The sequence below is a fragment of the Typopeltis vanoorti genome, chromosome 19, assembly GCF_054136105.1.
Source record: "Typopeltis vanoorti isolate ZY-2024b chromosome 19, IOZ_Tvanoo_1.0, whole genome shotgun sequence".
NCBI classification, from domain to species: domain Eukaryota; kingdom Metazoa; phylum Arthropoda; class Arachnida; order Uropygi; family Thelyphonidae; genus Typopeltis; species Typopeltis vanoorti.
This window is the reverse complement of record NC_143567.1, coordinates 78,162,593-78,186,843: the sequence shown is the minus strand read 5'-3', so window position 1 is coordinate 78,186,843 and position 24,251 is coordinate 78,162,593. Positions and strand designations below refer to the sequence as shown.

At 36.9% G+C, this 24,251-nt stretch overlaps 1 protein-coding gene across 1 annotated transcript in view; it reads right to left on the bottom strand.

Moving 5' to 3' along the window:
• LOC150096275 (centrosomal protein of 78 kDa-like) overlaps window positions 1-24,251 on the bottom strand; it is a 249,593-nt gene that overhangs the window by 180,726 nt on the left and 44,616 nt on the right. Inside the window, exon 3 of the mRNA XM_090409311.1 lies at window positions 17,336-17,532. Within this exon, the coding sequence (XP_090265437.1) occupies window positions 17,336-17,532 (197 nt within the window). The remainder of the gene's footprint in view (window positions 1-17,335; window positions 17,533-24,251) is intronic.

The following is a 24,251-nucleotide window of genomic DNA, read 5'->3' as shown; positions in this document are numbered from 1 at the left end:
TAGAGGTTTGGACAGTGGATATGGATTTAAAAAATAAAAAATAAAAAAAATCATATATACCATAAGTGACTTGTGACAAAAACTGCAGTTTGATGTTTGGTCCACAACTTAAAAAAATGACTAACAAATTTCAAACTCATCCAGAAAACACCTCCTCAAATAACAGTTGTGCATCCTGGTCTATCACTAAGACTACTGGACACAACTTACCACTATGTTTTCATCGATCTCATAGACTGATGACATCAAAATCTAAAGACAAATCTGACCTCTTGGCATCACTCTTCTCCTCAAATTCCTGTGTAGATCAATGATCCTGTCACTTTTACTATGGAAAAAAAAAAAAGTACACCACGTGCCATCCCCCCCCCCCCAACCTTTTGCAGCAAAATCATTTAGAAGAATCTAGAACGGCTTGGACCAACAAATCTTTTACTTCTGATGGTATTGCATACTCCAAGTGTACCAAAAATTTTTATTATAAAAACTCATATCTATCTTCAGCTCTTTCTATGTTTTATATTATCATCAAATTTCTGATATGTAGCCTCAGGGGGTATACAGGATAAATATGATGGTACTACATGAAAAAGTTACACCATTACTAACTTCCCATCAAAAAATTTCTTCCAAATTAATCTGTTATCTGTCAAGATTTCGATATTATCATATCTTATATTTCTGTCTTTTAAGACACTTTTTACTGTATCACTCCGTCTATATATGCATCTTCCTCTAAGTCTTTTACCTGCCAACCTGGCAAAGAACACTTGTTCTGCTAACTTTTCCTCTCCCATTCTGTCTAATTGTTCATACCAGATTAGCTCTACTTTCCTGGATGCTAACAATGTCAAGTTCTTCCTAATATCCTTGTTTTTAATATGATATTGCCATTGATGCCATCTGCTGATGCCCCTAATCTTTCTCGGGATTCTCATATCTGTCGTCTCTAGTCTTTGGTCAAGTGTTTTATTTCTAACCCAGCTCTCATATCCATAAGTTAAAATTGGTTTGAACACTGCCATGTATACAGCTAATTTAGTGTTTTGACTTTCTCTCTTATTCCATATAAATTTATTCACTTGACATACCAGCTTTGTTGATTCTGTTGTCAATTTCCATATTTAATTTACCATTTTCACTAAAAATTGTGCCTAGGTAGCTGAAATGGTTTACTTGTTCTATATGTTCTCCATTTATGATGCAGTTATATTTTCAATGTTTCTGCCTATTTTCATTGTCTTTGTCTTGTTATTGCTGTCCTTCATATCAAATCTATTACAATAGTTATTCAATTTAGTCAAGAAATCTTGCATACTTGTACCAGATTTATTTAAAAGTATAACATCATTCACAGAGTAAAGATCTGAGATTAACATTTCCAATCTTGATATCAGGTTTAATACCTCTTTCCTTCATAATGTGATCCATATAGATAATGAATAAGAGAGGGGATAATGTACATCCTTGTCTGATACCAGATTTAACATCAAACCATCTTCCTATACTTCCTTCAATTCTAACTGCTGACTTACAGCTTAAATATAGACTATGTGTTACTTGATATAATGTCCCATTCACATCATTATAACTGGAGTGTTTTGAAGAGCTTTCTTTTTTGACACCTTGTCAAATGCCTTTTTCTAGATCAACAAAACTTAAATACAAATCTTTGTTATATTCCCATGATTTCTCACCTATTTGTCTTCAAGTGAAAATCTAATCCTTACAGCCTCAATTTAGCCTGAATCCTGCTTGTTCTTCACCAAGCTTTCCTCCCCTTCAACAATTTTTCTTAGCCACTCTCAAGTATACTTGCATAAATCTTACTGGGAACACTCAGTAAGGAAATCCCTCAGTAATTCTCACATTCAGTTTTATTTCTCTTTTTTTACAGGTGGTTACTATGAAAGCTCTGCTCCAATCATCTAGAATTCAACCCTCTGACCAGGTCTTCCGAATTATTAAAACTTTTATACCTCCATATTTAAGCATCATTTTAGGTCAAATTTCATCTACTCCAGCTGCCTTTCTACATTTCAGGTTTTTGATGACTTTTTCTACTTCCAGTATGGATATGTATTCTTGACTGCTTGGTTTTTTACAACCATGATGCCACTGCTTGTTCCATTTAGCAGTCTTTCAAAGTAATTATTCAAGTCATCTAAACTATTTTTACCTTCAGTTTTCATGTCACCATTATAATCTCTGATTCCTTTTACAGTACTTTTTCCTCCATTTTTATTCTTTTTCCATAGCCTCCAGAATATTTTGCCACCATCCTGATATTCATTTTCTGTGTTCTTACCAAATTCTTAATTAGTTTCACACAGTGCTTCACTTTCTTACATTTTTCTCTGTATTCTCTAAAAGCACAAACTGACTTACTTGTCAGGAACTTTCAATATGCTTTCTTCTTTTCATTGACTGCCTCTAACTTCCTGAGACCACCGTGGAATACTGATTTTTACTATCCTTATAGAAAACCTTACCAGGTGCCTCTCTGACTGAATCAATCAATGTTTTCTTCAGGGTTTGCCACTAAATCTTCACGGTTTGGTTCTTGTTTTCACATTCTTTTATTTTTTCTTGAATAATGTTTGTGTATTTGAGTCTAAAGTTCACCTCTGAAAGCTGCTCAACTTTCATTTATGTTAAAACTTTCTTATACACTCTTCTTTTCAATATGAAATTCAATTTTATCCTGCTTAAAACTAAATTGTGATCACTTCCTATTTCAAATCTTCTGTATACTCTTGTGTTCTGAACCACTAGGAAAATATCACTATCAACTATAACATAGTCAATGAGACTTTTCTTATTTCTTGTCCACTTTAAAGTCAACATAAAAAACTTTGCACTCCAGCACAGACATAATGGTCAGTTTTGATTTCTCCTCTTTATTCACTAATGTCTCACTCAAAGACATCTTAAACCTCATCCAAGTCATATTTCCTCCTGATATCTCAACCCTGTTTCATTTCACCATGAATTCAGACTATTTCATTTGGCAAGGAAAATTCTACAAACAGATAGAGGAGATTCTACAAACAGCCATGGGCTCTCCACTTTCTCCACCATCGGCCAATCTCCATGAAGAAGATGGAGACCTTTTTCAAAGGTCTCCATCTTCTTCATGGTGACCTTTGAAAAAAAAAAGTCTTAAACTTTGCCCTACATAAACTCACTGTCTGGGTATGCTATGTAGATGATATGTTCTCCATTTAGCCATATTGGCTGAACATTTTCCGCATTTTTTTTTAAATATCTAAACAATGACCACCCCAGGATCCAGTTTACCTTAGAAAAGGAAAACAACAACAGTCTCCAATTTCTAGACACGTTGATTAGTCCCATTCCTTTTCTATTGAGGCTTCTTATGATTGTAATTTGTTCCAGTAGCTGACTTTTTGCTGTTCACCCTGGTTCCCTGACAAAAACAACGAGGGTCTTGTTTAACTGGGTGACACCCCAGTTGCTACGAAATTCTATCATATTGTACCATCATTTTACATTGTGGTTTAAGCCAATAAGAATACAATTTGGTTGGTCCCAAATTGCCAGCTTATCCTCGTTTCTTCAATATATGGGTAGATACCTAACAGGGTGCGCCACAAAAAGGTGAGGTTTGGACGTTAGGTCAGAAGCCCCAGTCAGTTCTCTGCATTCCTTAAAAAGCTATCTGGAGGTCTTCTCCCAATTACACAGCTTTGATCCTTAAGCATCCCTATGTTTTATATTTATCAGACAAATATTTTACAGCAAGGAACCAAGCCTATATTCAACTCATTCTAAAATTATGCCATCGAACTATCATCTCACTCTCAAAAACAGAGTAGAGAAGGTCATTAACAGTCAATTTCTACAGTTTGGAGGACTGTCAAATAATTACTCAGTTCAAGCATGGGTCCTACACATTTCATTCTGCAGTTGATTCTCCCATCTCATATTACTCACCTCCAGACAAAAAAAACCATGAAAATGCATGGAAAAATTGTTGGTTGCTTTCTTGACAAATTCCAGCTGTCCAGCATGCAGAACTACTACCAGTTTAACAAGTTACAAATGGTTGAAGATAAATGATAAGAGGTTAAACTTCAGCCCTTTGTACTCAGGTAATTAGTTTCTCATCCAATCAATCATCAGGTGTTATGACAGATAGCTTCCACTCTTTATATTTTTCTACAATAAAAATAAAAGCCTTAACAATGTCCAACAGTACCATAGAGTACCCATTCCCTTTATTCCTGACTCGGCTGTAACATTATCATAAAATATGAGCAAAGTGTTCAGATATGATCTTCCTATAGTAAATTCATGCTGTTCCTTGCAAAGCATAGCATGTCTGACAACCCATTTCTCTATGCAAGTTCTTACCACCTCTCTAAAATCTTCATCACTCTAGAGAGTGATGAAGATTTTAGAGGGGATTAAGGGGATTAAGTTAGAGGTTGGTAGTTAGACATATCAGTTTTTGAACTACTCTTGTGCAATGAGACTATATTATGGGAAAGACTCAAATTATACAAACATGTCAAGAGCCTATCCAGTTTGCCTGAACATTCATTTAGTATACATGCTGATATCTCATTTGTCCCTATTGTTCGCATTCTTATCCAAGTTATGCAACTGTTCTAGAACCTCCTTCTCATACACCTCTACCCCTTCATCCAACATAGCAGTAGAACTGTACACCATGTTACACACACCAGTTTGACAGATCTTAGCTAAGTGAGCACTCATTATTTGAACAATCACATCTGCCTCTGACAAAAGAGTACTGTCTACATCTAGTAAAGTTATTCTTCCACATTCATTTCTTCTTGTACTTGCAGCATAATGATAAAATTCTTTTGGGATGCCTTCAGTCTACACAGACAAGTTCATTTCATATTCTGACTTAGCTTTCTATACAATATTCAGAACATCTTTGTCTATGCTTTATATTTATATATCAGGTAACCAAAAAAAGTTCATGCAGTTTTTCATAATAAAAATTAAACAACTGCAGAAATTTTCATTAAATGTTTTATTCATTAAAATAAGCACCTTCACAAGCCACAACTCTTTCCCAACAAGATACAAGTTTGTAAATTCTGCTTTTATAAAATGCTTTGTCTTTAGAAGTAATAAACCTAGCAATCTCCACTTCAATGTAGCACCAAAAAAAAAGGTGATAATCGCTTGGAGAAATGTCAGGAGAATATGGAGGATGAGAGAGTATCTCCTGTCCTAAAGCACAAATCTTCTCATGGGTAAGTTTTACAGTATGATGTTTTGCGTTGTACTGTAAAAATTGCATTTTCTTCCGATTAACTAGTCCTAGATGTGCAGTAACGCATCCTCCACACGCTCCAGTTGCATCGAGTAGATCTCGCCCATAATTGTTTGGCCTGCAACGAGAAACTCGTAGTGAACAATATAGGCTCCAGTCCACCACACACACACAAAGCATAGTCTTCTGGAGATGAAGCAGTGCCTTTGAAGTGTGCAGTACTGAATCGTTTGGTGACAACCAATGATAAGTTAGCTTCCTGTTAGAGTATAAGATCCATTTTTCATCATGAGAGAGCAATTAATCCAAAAACCGGCTCCTTTTTAATGACGTGAAAGAAGTCAAGAACAAATTGATAGCCTTTGAAGTTTACTGACATCTGATAATGCATGTAGGACCCATTTGCTTAGTTTCCATGATTTTCCCAGTTGATGTGCAAGTGTACACAAATTGTTTCACCACTCACGTTAAACATTTGTGAAAGTTCTTGATATGATAATCTTGAATTATTTTCAATAGCGACATGTAATTCTTCATTATCAATAATGGAGGTCTTCCTGAATGTGATTCATCACCAGAAACAAATTTTTTTAAACAATTTCTATGCAGTATGTTCTGTTATCACATTTTTTCCAAATGCCATACATATCTTATAAGATGCTTCTGAAGCCTTTGAACCGAGTTTAAATTCATAAAGCAAACAAACCCGAATTACACCAGGTTCAGCTGACATTTTAAAAGAGTTCAAAGTCACAGAAAAAGAGTACACACCAAGTTAGAGCATGACTGACTGACATGTATTTGTGCCTTATGATGCACATAAAAAATTGCACTCTGCAAACCACTACAAAATAAACAAGTCATTCCAGCAAAACTCTATCGAAAACTGCACGGACTTTTTTTGGTTACCTGATATTTCTTAACTCCCCCCTCATCCTTATTCTCATGATATTCCTTCCACGTCATCTCCCTCTTATGGATGTCCTACTTAATTGGTTGCACGTAGATTTCGCTTCCATTCTATTTGATCTTCGAGATTAGAGGATACCATATTTGGACTTGAGATCTTTTGTTTGCTATTTGCAAAACAATTTGAATTGTTTCGCTTACTTATTACTGCATGGAAACTACAACATGTTGTTTTGCTCTAAAGATGATGGCTTGAAATCTAGTGAAAAATAAGCCAGTCATCCTTGTATAATTTCGTATTTTCTTTGGTGTTGTAATATTGTTAAAATAAGTTATGAATAACATCCTACCCCTTAGCCTGTCAGAAAAAAAAAATGTCCCATCCATCTTTTCCACACAATCGAATAATTTGCTATCATAGCCTCCCTTCTTAATTCAGTACTATTATATCATATCTCAGTAAAAGACTCTTCCTTCTCACTTCTTCCAGCAATTCTTTCATATCTTCTCTGATTCTGTACTTATGAGCTACTTAAATCATTTGTTTGTATGAGCTTCTTTTCTGTTACTCAACTGCATTCATCACATCTTTAACTTTTGCTTCTGGAAACTATTAATTACTGACTCTGTCATCAAGTTCAAATTTAATGAGCAACCCACTGTACCAAATTACTGCTTTTATTTTACATTCAATTCACTTACCTCATTATTACTAACGCTGTTGTCATTATTATTATACAATCAAATCTTACCAAATTCTGCGCTTTGCTGTCTTATTGTTCTGCTCTTTTTTTTTTTTAAATCTGGACATTTCAAATGTCAAATTATCTTCATATATATTATTATTATTATTATTTGTCACCTACATGGAGTTCAAAGACGCATCAAACGAGGGCATCTGCTCTACAACTCTGTCTCCACCACTCACAATCCACCAGCTGACTGCAACTACACCAACGCTGCAACTACATCTATTGCCAACCACCACCAGTATTTCCACAGACAATCACAAGCATCCATGGCCCACGGCAGGATTCAAACCAGCAGCCTTTTGGCTGGGGAGCGGATATGCTAACCATTCGGCCAGCCAGGCTGGCCGAGTGGTTAGTTTATATATTGTTATTATCAGTTTTGTAATGCTTCTGTTCAGTGGGCAATGGTTCTTGTTCAGTTCTTATCTTTAGCACCTATTATCCTTTGCTTTTGATGCTCTATTAAATACTGTTACACCTGGTATCTTAAGAATGTAGAATTCTCAGTTATCATGGTGTAATATGAAGAATAAATAAATTAAAAACCCTGCATAAAAGATAATAGATGAATTATTTAAGAGAAAAAGAAATATTCTTGCATCCAATAAAATATATAAAATATAAAGGTGTTTGTTGAACTAACTAACAAAAAAGAAAGAATATATTAATGTTGTGATATGATATAAGAGAGAAAATTTAACTAAATAAGACAGAAAAGGAATAGTCATAAGAGATGGTATGTCAGAGGCTAGAGATTAAAATATTAAGTAAATTCATAGAGAAATTTTGGAAAGGGGATTAAGTTAGAGGCTAGCAAAAGACAAACAACAGACTATCGCTCAGGGCCGATTCCCAAATTGAGACATCGTTATGGGCTCACCGACCAAAGGACGTTTGGCAGAAAAACGCCACCCTAATTGGTCAGTGAAGTAAAATCAAATAAGGGGCGGGGAAAAGAAGTTAAAGAAGGTGCCGTTAGGAGAGCAGGTATAAAAGGGTTGGAACCCCCCCCCCCACGAGGGCTTTTTAGACCAAGGGCTTTTTGGCTTTTTTGGTTCTGTTCCCGGAGAGTTCTTCACGAGCGCCTTCGTATAGGTTTCATGCGATTTTCCTGAGTGGCGAGATAGGGGATATATCTCCATCGTCACAACACGGAAACAAAAGTGAGCGGGATTTCGATTCCGTACTTCCTATGTAAGAGGTGAAGAATGCCATATAGTCAAAGAAAAGAAAGCATATTCTTTGTGTTTCAACTCCAGTGACAACTACGAGAAAGGGAAAGAAGTAAAGAAATCGATGTCCACGTCGCGAGTTGTACAGCCGTTATATAGATGATTCAAAGTGTGTCCTAAGTTACGAGAGGTTAAGACTGCATAAGCATAGTTCAATTCCAAAAGGAACGTAGGAGAAACAGATTATCGGAGAGGTTATACCAAGATAGTTCGATCAGAAAAAGGTATTATTATTATTATTATTATTATTATATTATTATTACGGGTATCTCCATGGAGTCAGTAGACTCATCGCGGGAGACCCAAACTAGCAAAACAATATCTGTCATATCTCTTCTTGAATTCATTTACAGACGAAGAGCTCACAACTAAGTCAGGCAATGAATTCCACTCATTCACCACCCTCCAGGCAAAAAACCTTGTTCTGACACCTTTGTTAACCACACTCTTCTTTAATTTCCAGAGATGACCTCTTGTTCTTCCATCACTATCACACAGCTGAAACATTTCCCCTGCATCAATCCTATAAAAACCTTTTAGTAATTTGAATGTTCCTATCATATCCCCTCTTCTTCGCCTATCAACCAATCTCTGCAATCCACAAGCTCTCAATCTATTAACGTAGGGAGCATTTTTTATATCACTCACTAACTTGGTCACTCTTCTCTGAACCCTCTCCACAGCCTCCTCATCTCCAAGGAATCCAGGTGACCAGACCTGAGCACAGCAATAGGTAGAGGCCCATATGGAAAAATCAAGAAAGGTACTGTAAAATATATCTCGTGTTAACTATAATTTGTCTGTAATAGTTATCATTATTCTAATACTGAACTGTTGAAGTGACCAAGGAAAAAATTATACTAGGACTTTAGTATCTGACAGAATATAATGAAAGTAAGCTTGCTAACATGAATATTATATAAGTAATTACGTGTCCTAAGAATTTTGCATGTCCATTGTAATGTATAGAAAATTTCAGATGTCATAGTTATGTGTTAGTGTAGTAAAAGGTTTAGTTAATCTACTTAAGCTTGGATAGTTAAACAGTGTGAATTAATCTTATATGTCCATGTCATATGAAATTATGTGTAGAATTTGTTATGGCGGCATGATCGTGATACCCATTATAGGATCGTAGCCTAATTACTTGTGATTAGCTAATGTTAGTTTGTAAATATTTAGTATAGCAATGAATTGAGTAATCACAAAAATTGAATTGTACCATGTTAAAGATTTTAATAAACCTTTGTTCAATGATAAAAAAGTTGTCTGAAATTGCTGTCCAATGCACCACTTGAAAAATACGAACCTAATCACGCAGGAAATTAATGTGTTAAGAAATGAGATAAAGTGTCACGACTGCAACCTTGTTTCACTTTCAGACATATTTTAGTTCTTTCTCCTTGTTTTTGTATATAATATCTCAAACTAAATATCCCAAAAGGCGCAGTATAATACAAATATTAGGGGTACTAAAGGGAGAAATAACTTAAGTATTAGTAAATTTTTTGGTGATATCTCGAGCATAGATAATAGTAGAACACAGATGAGAGGAAATTACTAGTTAGAATAAAAATCGTAAATTGGGACACAACAATACTCATGGAGGTTTTTTATGCCATTTTCAGAGCCTATCAAAGACTAAAGACTTAACAATACGAGAGAGGTCTAAAAAGTTCTCAGCCTTGACCATAGATTGCAACACCATCAGCAAGATTTTTTTTTTTCTAAGTTGGTACATCTGTCATAAGCATCTATGCGAAATTGCAAGTCATTCTATCAAGTAGTTTGTTTTATACAGCTGTCTGAAACAAAAGTGTTGTCTGTATCCCTTGAATTGAATAAAACTGAGTATCGTGTGGTTATAAAATTCTTTGTAAAAGAAGGTTTAACGCCAAAAGAAATTCATTCGAAGTTCATAAAAGTTTATTGGCACTCTTCTCCTTCATTTTTGACAATTAAGAAATGGACTGCTGAGTTTAAACGTGGCCATACCAGCCTTGAAGATGATCCACATGAAGGATGTCCAAAAAGTGTAACAACACCAGAAATCATTGATCAAGTGCACAATATGGTATTCAATGACCGGCGTCAAAATGCGTGAAATTGCTGAGGCTATAGGCATTTCAAAAAGAATGTGTAGCATATATTTTGCATGAAGAATTGCAAATGAAAAAGCTTTGCGCATGATGGGTGTTGTACTTGCTCACGGCAGATCAAAAACGCACTCACATGAAAATCTCTTAACAGTGCTTGGAGCATTTTAACCAAGAATAAAACTGATTTTGTGAGTTGCTTTATTACTATGGATGAGAATTGGATTCGCCATTACACACCAGAATCCAAACAGCAATCAAAACAGTGGACAGAAGCTGGTTGTTCAGTGCCAAAGAAGACCAAGTCGGTTTCATCAGCAGGAAAGGTCATGGTATCGGTGTTTGGGGATGCTAAAGGCATTTTTTTTATTAATTATCTTAAAAAGGTAAAACAATAACTGGGGAATATTATTTCGATCTTAACCAGACTATACGAAAAAATTCGTGAGAAAAGACCCGGTTTGCAGAAGAAGAAAAATCATCTTTCATCAGGACAATGCACCTGCCCACAAAGGTGTTTTGGCAATGGGAAAATTCAGGGATCTGTACTATGAATTGTTGGAGCATCCATCCTATTCCCCAGATTTGGCTCCCCTCTGACTTCTATCTCTTCTCAAAACTAAAACTCTTCCTCGCTGGTCAGCGTTTTTCTTCACAAGAGGTGATTGCATCTGTAGAGGGATATTTTGCAGATCTTACTGAGAATCACTATAGAGACAGAATAATGGTGCTGGAGCATCGCTGGAATAAATGTATTAGTCTTAAGGGAGATTATGTTGAAAAATAAAAATATTTTTGAAATTATAAATTTGTTTTTTCACTGTTAGGCTGAGAACTTTTCAGATCACCCTTGTATGTCTTCAAATATATTAATGAATACACTAAATGCAATAAATTCAGTAAAAACAAAAATAAAAGCTAAAAAAAGTCCACCAATTAATTAAATAGCATTGATATTACTTGCAATCCCAAAAGAAGTGTTTTATGTATATGAAGGAGCACTGCCTCAATTCTTCGTATGTGAGTGTGTCTTGATTATAAATATCATTATATGGACAACTCCAAGGAGTCTATAGACTCATCAAAAGTGATCCTTAACATTATGCCATGCACTAACAGATATGATGGCTATTTACACAATATCCATCACACTTTGCTTTGAACTAATTCACCAATTATTCCCTTTCCACCTATTAATCAATTTCTATACCCTCTTGTGAGGGTAGGGCAAAGATTAATATAATCTTTGATTGCATCTGTAGAGGGATTGCACTAAATGCCATGCACTAACAGATATGATGGCTATTTACACAATATCCATCACACTTTGCTTTGAACTAATTCACCAATTATTCCCTTTCCACCTATTAATCAATTTCTATACCCTCTTGTGAGGGTAGGGCAAAGATTAATATAATCTTTGCCCTACCCTCACAAGGATCATTCCATATCTCTGTCACCATCTTGGTTACTTGCCTCTGGATCCTCTCCACCTGTTCTCATCTCCCAGAAACTCAGGTGACAGTTCTGTGCAGAATAGTCCAGATAGGACCTTATGAATGCCTTATAAAGAGCCATAATAACAACCAGCTTGTCAGGGTAGCCAAGTAATTTTATGAGCTGCTTTAGACACTTTTGAATAATCCTTTTGATCTTTTACTCCCTTATCTGCTAACACCATCAAATTTCTGGCTTAATCCATTTCCTGGAGTATAGTTTAATCATTGCAGTGTGCAGCTGGTAATCTTTTCAACCCAAAATACATAACCTTACACTTTTCCACATTAAACTGACATCCATTCTCCAGTGTCCAAACTGTCATTCTATTCAAATTATCCTGCAAAATTTCAATATCATCTTTATTGACTGTTGCTCTACCCAATTTTGCATCTTTAGCAGAGATTCCTATATTATTAGCATACAAATTAAAAGTACTGGCCCAAGTACAGAGCCCAACAGCATATTGCTAGTCACAGACCTTCTACTGAACTCTACTCCTGAATAAACTACTGTCTGGTACCTCTCCAACGGTCACCCTCTTATTCACTTCACCAAGTCATAACTATTTCCATTTGCTGTAATTTATGTATTAAAATTATATGTAGAATCCTGACAAAAGCTTTTGCATCCAACAGTACGTAGCCATTACCTTCATCCAACTCGGCTGTTGTTTTATAAAGAGTGAGCAAGTTACTGAGTAAGTAGCAAATTATAAACTGGTCAGCATCTCAGGAGTGGTATTCAAGGTACGGAATTTTTCCCTTAACCAATTTCTCCAATATCTTGACAACCACTCCTGAGCTGCTGACTTTTTTTTTTTTTTTTTAATAACGGATTCACACATGAGAGGACACAAGACCAATAGCACATTAGTGCCATGTGTGGGAAAGAGGAATAGAAGAAAGGAGGAATTTCGCTTGTAATTGAATTTGTTCACATTTCGATTAGCTGAGGGTTATAATCTTTGGGGAAGGCAGATTGGGGGGGGGGGGGGAACTGTTCCAAAGGACATAAGCAGATGGGATGAAGAAGGAGGCAATGAAGTTGGTTCAGTGAAATTCAAGATGGACTGTAAAAGGGTGTTGGTCAGCAGTAGTTCTTGTTTATGAATTTGGAGGAGTGGAGGAATATTGGTGGCTAATTCAGCAGAGCACTGTCCTGAAAGTATCTGTAGAAGAAGCACAAGGAAGAAGCTGTATATGTCTGTGAGAGAGGGGACTGAACTGGGTATGTGAGAGAGTGGTCATTAATCAGCTGGATTGGCCTCTTCTGGATAAAATTGAACAATCTTAGAGAGGATTTTGGTGCTCCCCAAATATGGGAGCAATATTCCATGGCTGGGTGGATTTGGGCTTTGCATAGAGTTAGCAACTGTGAAGGTGTGAAGCAGTGTCTTGTGAAAAAGTACACCAAGTTTTTTAGTGGCTGTGGAAGCTATAGTTGAAATGTGGTTTTGCCAGGAAAGATCAAAGGTGCAGGTCAGTCTGAGTAGAGAAATCTGATCATGTCTGGATATCTTGGTATTACTGAAGGTATGGGAAAGGGGAGTTGTGAGACATTAGACAGGACTGAGTTTTGGTGGCATTGAAGTTTACAAAGTTGTCCTTGTCCCACTGGGATATATAGCTAGGAGATCTGAGTTTAAGTCATTGGTCACGGTAGATCTTGAGGATTCCAATACTTCAGCACTACAAAGTTAGTCAAATGAAAAGGAGGAATAGAGTTTACTGTCATTGGCAAAGCTATGGATAGGATTGGAATTCTGAGAGAGCAGGTCATTTATATACCGGAGGAAGAGAGGTGGGTGAGAGAACAGAACCCTGGGGGGGGGTACTCCTGCATTGCTAGGGAAATCTGAGGAGAGTAAACTATACATCGTGACATGTAGTGAACAACTAGTGAGAAAGTTGGCAATCCAGTTGTATAGTGAGGAAGGTAGACCATAGGATGATGGTTTATTAAGTAGGCTCGTGTGCCAAACCGAATCAAATGCCTTTGATATGTTGAGGGCAACCACATGAGTTTCTCCAAATTTCTCCATGGCTTGAATCCAGAGGCAGGTTGTGAAAGCAAGAAGAAGAAGATCACTGTAGATTGCAAGTGGCAAAATTCATATTGCTGGTCACTGATTAGTTGATATGACTCTAGGTGGTTCAAGAGTTGATTGTTGATGACCTTGTCCATAATTTTAGAGAGAACACAAGTGAGAACAATTGGGTAGTTCGTTGGGTGACTTTTATCACCTTTCTTTGGGATGGGCTGGATGTTGATCTTCTTCCATGTTATAGGGTAGATACAGAGGCGTTAGTTCTGGGGGGCTCAAGTTTTTAGCACGATAGGTGGGATGTCATCAGGACCAGATGCCTTGTTTGTGTTCATGTTATTGAGGATTCTTTGGATTTTTTTGTCAGAAGACTATGGACAACAGGACTTTTCCCAGGTTATCAATACAGGAATTTGAAGAGAAGAGTGATGGCAGTAAGTTGGCCTTGTTTTTAGATGAGGTAACTACAGTACCATCTGGATGTGAGAATGGTGAAAATCTGGGTGGGCAGAAGTTGTGCCCAATGGCCTTAGCAAGGGACCAGAAGGAGCGACCCATTTGGGAAGGAGGTGAGTTTGTCTGACTTGGACTTGGTGATGATTCTTTTACAACAGTTGCAAGCTGCAGTGTAGGCAGAATGAGCAGCTGGAGTTTTGGTCTTGAGCCATTCATGGTAAGCAGAGGTTTTTTTTTTTTCTTTTCCAGCATTGGCACACTATTTTTGAGAACTAAGGCTTGGATGGTGGCTAAGAATTTGGAGTGGAATAAGGGATGAAAGCCTTCATTCCTGTGAAGATAATTTCTGTTATTCAGTCTGAGCAGGTGTTTGGATCAGAAGAACTGAAACATGAGAAGGAGGAATAGAAGTCACGAAGCCAGTTGGCAAACTTGTAGTGCCTAAAGGCTCAAGACTGTAAACTGGAGAGTGAAGGTTGTTCTCTGGCAAAAGAGACATATGAGGTTGTGGTCCGAGTTACCAAGAGGAGAACTGACAACCACAGCATACCCAGAAGGGGCCATGGAACCTCCTTTATGCAGCAGAACTATTTTTCCCTTTGTGACAAACCAGAGCTGAGACATATTAAAATGTGGTCAAGGGCACTTCCGATTCTCTAGCACTTTCTTGTAAAACTCAAGCTGATATACCATCTATTCCCATAGTTGCAATGACATTAATAATATCCTATGCATCTCTTTTTCATCTATCTCTATCTCTATTTTCACATCAGTTCTTGCCTCTCTTATCACTGCAGTATCTCAACCTGGATGAAATACCCTTGCAAAGTGATCAGTTCGAAATTCAACTATTTCATCTGCTTGAATCTCCTTACAATCAACATTCATCAAAATTATTCCACTGTAATCATGCTTATTTTTACTCACCACATACTGAAAGAACTCTTTGAGATTACATTTGGCTTGCACAGCTAATTTCCTCTCACACTCTGGTTCTGCCTTCCTTACCATACAAGTCACCCTTCCGACACATGCTCTGTACTACTCATGTGCCTGTTAATCACTTTTCTCTTTGAATTTCCCTTATACATTCTTACTTTGTAGCTCCTGTTTAATGACACTATTCATTCATTTAATGGTACCTGCTTTAATCTCCTGACTCTAGGTATGCAGTTACTATTACTTCCTTCAAACACTATATTCTGCTATTATTTCCTTCAAATACTCCTTTACCACTTCCCTATGCACTATCAGCATCCAACCATTGCAGTTTCTCGTGCCATGAAATTGCTCCAAGCAATCTCCTGAGTTTGTCATAATTATCTGCTCTGTAATTCCATATATATATATATATATATATATATATATATATATATCCCATCTTGAATTGAAAATTCCAAATATTCAGCCACTTCTCAGATCAAGACTGAATAGCATTATGGTCATCTGAGTTACAGACAAGTCCTCTGAAGAATTACTAGATCTAGCCCCCTCAGACTCCTGGTACCATCCATCCCATGCTGTCTCAGATAATTATTCATTAGTAACTGAATAAATTCCATTTTCTTCCTCCCATGTGTTCTTTCCTCCTTCCAATCTACATTTTCATAGTAGAAGTTCCCCATAATAATTATTCATCCTATACTTATCGAACTTATTTGCCAATGCATACCATCCTTCACATTCTATCCCATTAACTATATCACCTTCTGTCAACCATGTCTCTCACTAATGCCAATAACTTTGAGCCAAGAAGAATTAAACAGTGCTATAACCTCCTCCTTCCAAATGAACAAAGCCATCCTTATATTTTACATTAACTCTTCCATTCTGGTTTGTTCCCAGCAGTACTACCATAGGCATTTTTTGTACATCATCACACTCATTGGTATTTGTACATTCACTCAAATGTTTTCTCCTCTAATAGCTCTATTTTCTCTGATTTTGCACCTCCAATCTAACTCTATTCGACAGCAATTTTTACAGACTTCAAACAGCAAATCCATTCAAGTACAAACCCTCTGTCTTATTTAAGTCCTTTTGCCATCAAACTCACTCCACATGTACACAAATTCCACATTATTTCTCTTGCATAACCTATATACTGACTCATCAGCAATCATGGCCTCTTCTCAACAATCCTCTATCATGCCAATGAATTAAAGTTATTATTAAAAAATATTTTTAACATTATTATTAAGAAAAATAAAAAATGATTATTAAAAAAATCTGGAAACAGTAAAGAGAGTGAAGAATCACAAATAACTTAACCGAATAACTTAACGGTAAAATTGTGTAAGTATAACATAATTATTCTAGCACAGGGATCGGCAACACGGACTTGCAGGCACCCAAGTGCCTGCGAAGCATTTTTAAAGTGTCTGCCACTGTGCCAGATACTGAAGCATTGAACAACCTTCAAATATTCAGTACACGTGTGAACCACACATCATCAGTTATGGGTTATGCGCTTCTGTTGTACTAGGCTAGTGCCATAGAAGTGTGTTGTATCAATCATGGCTCAACGATTCTCAGTTAGATCACTGCCTAAGAACTGGAAATTCCAGTTACATGCCAGATTATACATATCTGGCACGTAATTTTGTAATTTTGTTTGAAGTACATACTTAAGTTTGTAAGTAGAATTATGTATTAATAAATTCATTTAAAATAAATATGTACCCTGAATGTGCTTTAAGCTTACAACTTCCCCTCCAGCAAAATTAAGGTAAAGTGCCCTTTGTCATATGCTGACCAATTGGGGTGCCCTTTTTTGTGAAAAGATTGCCAAACTCTGTTCTAGTAGAATATAGAGAAAAAAAATACACAGAAATACAATAAATCATATTTTATAAAGCCACTTTGATATGTGGCTTGTACTACAGACCAGTCACCTATGATGAGCTGCTAGTTGTAGCCACTCATCAAAATGAAAAGTTTGTGGTATATTAGCCTGACCGCTAAGTTGTTGGACAACATATAAACTATATATTAAAATCAGTCATACATGATAAAATTCAACCAATTTACAACTGAATCACTCAATAATTCACATAAGACAAGTTGCTTACTGAAGAAAGTAATCCTAGATGGTTTCCTGTAAAATGTAAGCCCTCTAACGTTAAACTTTCCAAACAGTGGGTATTACTGACACACTGAACAAGAGATACAGACAACTTATGAAGATACTCTGGTTGGCATACTGCAGGGATGGAAAATATTACATATCGAAGTCTATTGAGTTGTTGGACATTATTCTTCAGTTTTCCTGGCAATAAAATAAACAGATTATCCATTACTTATACACAAAACAATATATATACTATTATATATATGATTGCTCTGATGTAATAACTACTGCTATGATTTCCTCAAGCCCTTTTGTATATTTAATATTGCACATCAAGTCCACTAGAGCCTCTGTAGCTCAGTCGGTACAGATGAAGTCCTTTGGTCAGAAAGACCTGGGTTCGGTTCCCATCCATGACGTGAGGAACCTTTATCTAGTCTTTTTTGACTAAAAGTGAGATAGCTGGTCTCATACGAAGGTAGAGGGTTTTTTCACCTGGAAATTTTGGTTTCTTGTCCCTCAGAACAAACAAACCGGCCAGTGAACACATGGATCTACAGTCATTATGACTGTAGATCCATGTGCTGTAAATACATACTTAATCCCTCACTAGGAGGGCTCAACCAGCCCTAAAGGATGGTGGCGGAATGGGGAGAACACCATACAAATAAATAAATAAATAAAAATCAGTTCCACTTTAATACTATGTTTTTTTAACTGGTTGGGAATTTCAACATAAAATATGATACCGACTTAATATTCAAAATATTAATAATAAACAAAATTTAATATCAATTTCATCAAAATTGCTTGAATGAAATCACTGATACACTAGAAATTAACCAGTATTCTACTAAACTGCATGCATGTATTCAATGAATAAATCAACATTGGGATGTTACTTACAATCCCCAAAGAAGTGTTGTATGCAGTGTTCTCTGTGTGAGAGAGAAAGAGAGAGAGAGAAAAAAAGTTCAATAGTTAACTGAATAGATTGAAAAGCAAAATTCTCAGAGTTAATATACTGCTTATGGCTTAATACAACATAACATTGCTTACACTTAACACCAAACAAGAGAGAGGAAAAAAGCAGATATCTGATTACAAACATATAAGAACTTGACAATAAGTTTATATGTTAGTAAAATAAAAATAATGTCGACAGAAATTGGTTACATGTAACCAATGTAATCTGACCCTTCAATTATCAGAATGGTGACTTCTGATAATTGAAGGGACAGATAACTGAAGTGTTATTACATGGTGCTCTACCATGTAACCAGAAGCAGCTCGTGCATAGGCACTGCAGCATTCCCAATTTTTCTCGATATATAAATATATGTATTAATTTATTTATATTTGCTTGTAATATTTACACTCATTACACTCTGGTAATGCGTTCCATTCACTGACAATTCTCCATGTAAAAAATCTACTCCTCACATAATTCCAAGAATAATTCCATAATTCTTACATAATTCCAAGAATGGCCTCTAATTTTCCCCTCTCACCAACTACTCTTTTTATAATCTCATCTGGATTAATCAGATAAAAATCCTCTTAACTTAAATGTTTCTATCATATCACTTCTTTACCTCCTATCCACTAATCTCTGCAATCCACATTTCTTCAACCGCTCACCATAGTCAGCATTCCAAAGTCTTGATATTGTCTTAGTCACTTGTCTCTGGATGTTCTCCAATGTTTCCACATCACACTGAAAACCAGGTGACCAGATTTGAGCACAACAGTCCAAGTATGGTCTGATCAGTGCTTTATACAGTGGCACAACCACTTTCTTATCCCCCACATGTTAGAGCACTTCTTATCATAGCAGCACTACAATGTGCAGCCTTTGTAACTCTAGCAATATGCCCTCTAAACTTCAGTCTATTGTCAACCATCACTCCCAAATCTCAAATCTTATCTATTTCCTGCAGCATGGCACCATTAATAGAATACACAGCCTCACATTTCTGCACTCCAGAATGCAACAAATTGCATTTATTAATATTAAAACTACAACCACACTCCTTTGTCCAAGTAAAAAGTCTATTCAAATCTTCCTGAAGGGAATTAATATCAGTGATGCCACTTAAAATTTTTTCCAACTTTGCATCATCGGCAAGCAACTGAAGATTCCCAGTCAGTCCACATGATAATTGTTTACAAACAAGTTAAAAAGAAGGAGTCCCAAGAACAGAACCCTGGGGCATGCCACTGATTACCATTCTTTTTGTGACACTGCTTCATCATACACAACTTGCTGGTATCGTTACACCGTGAGTTGCATAAGTAATGCATTTTGTAAAGTTTTACGTATGAAAGACGGCCACTAGAGGGCTACATGGTGTATGTAGCACTCTACATAGTGTATGTACAGTGCTCCTGAAAAGATAAGTATTGTTTTAAGTAATAATTGGTAAATTTGCTCAAATCTTACGTAGTATTGTTTATTATTCGTATCTTAGCGTGTCTGTGTGATTTTTGTGTTTTCTGAGTTATTTCAATTGGTAATTCGACAGATACGACTGATAGCGTGCACATGGCACCAAAAAGAAGGAAAAGAATGGCGTACAGAGCGTCATCTTTGTTCAAAAATTTAATATAAAGGAGTTTATTCAATGCACCATTTGTGAGATGTATGCTTTGAGGAGAACAGTTGGAGTCTGGTTAGACAATGATAGTGAAGTGAATGTGCAGAAAGTGTAAGGAAAGTGAGGATTTAAAGTGTGTTTCAGGTCGTGAGAGTGATGTTGTTGAAAGTCAGAATGTAGAAAATAGTGATATGAGAGGTATGAATAGTGATATTTGCAAGGTAGTACCAGATAGCTGTGAAAGCGGTGTTGAAAGTAAGAATGAAGGTACAAATACAGAACGAATGAATGGTTTAACGGATAATAAAAATGATGAGATAGATGCAATGAGTGATATCGTACGGTTGTGCAGAGCGATACATAGGGCGAATCGGCAGCTGGAGCATTTGCAAAAATGTTTACCAAGCGTACCAACTAATAAACAGCAAAAGTATGATAAGAAAAATAAGAGTATGATCGTGAGTATAAACAAAATAAAAGAGCGAGTATTGTACGGAGATTCTTTAGTAAGAGGTGTAATTGATGAGAGTTTGACAAAATCGTACCAACCTGGTGCAAACATTAAGGATGTAAGCGAGTCTATTAGAATGCAAAAGCAGGGGGTGAAAGAACTGATAGTAGTAGCAGGAACGAATGATTTGAAAGGAGACAAAATAGCTATGAGAGAGGACTTGAAGGAATTACTTGAGATAGCAAAAGAGAAGAGTAAGAGAGTCAGAATGGTGAGTCTGTTGCCGCAGTATGACAGTGAAGAGTACAGAAGGAGGGCCAAAATTGCTAATGACTTTATGAGCGGATTATGCAGGAGGAGTGGTGTGGAATTTGTGGATGTGCGGAGTAAATTTGATGGGTGAAAGGATTTATATAAGATGGATGGTTTGTATTTGAATGGATTTGGTGTACGGAGACTTGAAAAGGTGTTGTTGAATGAAGTGGAAGTGGATGTGCAGAATCAGGGAAACTAGAGTTATCAAGGGGGGGGGAGTAAATATGCAGACTTTAGGGAGACAGTCGAGTGTATGAATGTGTGTAATATGCCCGAGCAAGAACGAAGGACAACAAATCAGAATGGGATAGTTAGTATAAGGCATCAAAATAGGAATGGGACAAATGGGCGTCTGCAATTCATGTATACAAATGCCAGAAGTATTAGGAACAAGAAGGAAGAATTTTTGGCCTTGGTTGGCACTTCCAGGCCACAGGTTATTGGCATTAGTGAAACATGGCTGACAGAAGATGATATAGCATGGGATTGAATGTGAGGGGTATAGTGTGTTCAGGAGTGATAGGGATAATAAAATGGGGGGAGGAGTGTTATTGATGATAGCTGATGCAGCCAAGGAGAATAGAAGTTGAACTGTAGGATAGAGAAAAGAGCATATTTGAGGCTATTTGGTGTGAGATTGAGGCTAGCAGAACAAAATATACAATTGGGTGCTGCTATAGACTAGGTGATGGAATAGATGGTGAAGATAGTATGCATAAGCAAATAGAAGAAATGAGTGGAAGGAGGGTAATTATTATGGGAAATTTCAACTATGGTAACACTGATTGGAAGGAGGAGAGGACATATGGGAGGAAGGAATTGGATTTTATGCGGTTATTAAGGGATAACTATCTGCGACAGCATGTAATGGAAAATACTAGGGTTCAGAGAGTGCTTGACCTAGTAACTGCATCTGAGAATTTGGCTGTAATGAATATGACCACGTCGCCACCAATTGGTGAGAGTGATTATAGGGTGTTGACTTGGGAGGTGGCTAAAGGTGTGGAATTTACAATTAAGACAGGGTACATGTGGAAGTATCAGGCTGGTAAGTATGACAAGCTTAGGATTTTGATTGGTTCAGTGCCATATCATGTAAAACTGTGAGGGTTGGATGTTAATAGTGCATGGGAGGTGGTTAAGAAGTGTTTGTAGGAGACAATGACTGACTGTATACCTAGAGTCCGAATAATAAATCAAGTAGGGGTTAAATGGATGAATAACACCATTAAGCTTGAGGTGCAAAAAAAGAAACAACTGTGGTGGGAATTTAAGGAAAAAGGTGACCGGCAGGCATATGAATGCTATAAAGCGCAAGCCAGAAGGGTAACGAGTGTGGTAAGAAAAGCAAAAGCGGATTATGAAAGAACATTATCCATGCAAGCTAAAGAGAATCCCAAACAGTTTTTTCGATATGTTGCAAGTAAAAGAAAAAATGTATATGGCAGAATGATTTTAAAGAATGCCGATGGTAGGAAGGTAACTGAATCAGTTGATATAGTGGAATTACTGAGCGAGCACTTTGCAAGAGTACATCATCCAGGTGGTGACATTGCAGGAATGAAAGAACCAACAGATTATACGGAAATTGTAGTGAATGAAGTGGAAGTGAATAATCTATTACAAAACCTCAATGTCAATTCATCTGTGGGAGCGGATGGTATACCAGCTCATATCGTACGTGAGGCAGCTAAAGAATTGTCAGTACCTTGACCATTTTGTTTAATTTGAGTCTCAGGTCGGGGTTAGTCCCAAGGGGGTGGAAAGAGGGGAAAATAGTTCCCCTGCATAAAGGAGGCTCCAAGACTGCTGTTGTAAATTACCGACCGATCAGCATATCAGGAATTGTTGTCAAGGTCTTCGAGAAAATAGTCAAGAGGAAAATACAGGATTGGATAGATGAAAAGAATGGGATACTGTATGGGACAGCATGGTTTTGTGAAGGGTAGATCATGCCTCAATAACTTGCTCACGTTTTATAACACAGTGACGGCTGAACTGGATAAGGTAATGGATTTACAGTGAATATACTGGACCTTGCTAAGACCTTTGACAGGATACCACATGGAATTCTAATCAGTAAACTGTAGCATATGGGGATGGATACAGGGTTGGTGAGATGGATAGGAGGGCGGTTGATGGAGAGATATCAGAGAGTGGTTTATTCAGGAGAAGAGTCCAAAAGACGGCTTGTGACTAGTGGTGTGCCACAGGGTTCTGTTCTTAGACCACTACTTTTCAATTTGTTCATTAATGATATAGGAAAGGATCTGAGAGGAAGTGTTCACTTGTTTGCTGATGATGCAAAGTTGGGTAGAGCAATTGTGAGTGCACAGGATGTCAAAATTTTACACGATGATTTGGATAGTTTGGAGGACTAGGCTAAGGAGAATGGATGTCAATTTAATGTGACAAAATGTAAGGTTATGCAGTTTGGGGTTAAAAGATTAGCAGCAGTATATCACATTGGTAGAACTATACTCCAGGAAAATGATGAGGCCAGGGATTTGGGAGTGTTGGTGGATAGGGAGTTGAAGTTTAGGGGGCACATCGCAAAAGTGGGTAAATCAGCTCATCAAATCACTTGGTTACCGAAAAATACTTTAACAAGCAGAGACAAACAAGTTATTGTTCCTCTGTATCGAGCCTTGATAATACCCCATCTAGAGTACTGTGCCCAGATATGGGTGCCAGAGTTTCTTCTTGATGGGGAGGAGGTGGAGAGGATCCAGAGACGAGTGACCAAGATTATAGCAGGTCTATGGAATGAACCTTATGAGAACAGGTTGAAAATTTGTGGGTTGCAGAAATTGGTTGATAGGCAGAAAAGGGGTGATATGATTGAGACATTCAAATTACTGAAGGGTTTCTATAAGATTAATTCAGAAGATATTTTTGAGAATAGGACTGGTGGTGGGAGGACTAGGGTCCATACATGGAAGCTGGGCAAGAGTGTGGTTAGCAAGGGTGTTAGCGCTAGGTTTTTTACTTGGAGAGTGGTGAATGAGTGGAATAAGCTGCCAGAGTCTGTTGTGGGTGCCATGACTGTAAATGAGTTCAAGGTGAAGTGTGATAGATACAGAATGTTGATAAGAAATATGACACCTGTTGCCACTGGATTCAAACTTATATACATTGTGCTCTTTAGGAAATACATGAGGGAAGCCTGTTCCACAACATGCATGCTGCATGATGTGATATGCAGCATAAGTTCAAAACTAGAGTTGCTTTTTGCATTTCCAGCAGATAGGTAAGTTATTCTTGAGGATGTAGTCCAATTTTCCAAACATATAACAGACTAATTGTATTCTTCTTTTAATTTTGCTCTGTAATCCATTTTCAATGTCAAAAAGTTACCCCAAGTACACATTAGAGGAGACTATTTCTACTGGCTCGTCGCCAATTTTTATTGTTTTTGCTCTTAAATACCTAATGAACATAACTTTTTTTTCTCTATTTATTTTAAGACCTATCTTCTTGCTTTCTATGTTCAGAATATTTATCATTTCCTATAGATTTTGTGCTGATTCTGAAATTAATACAATATCACCTGT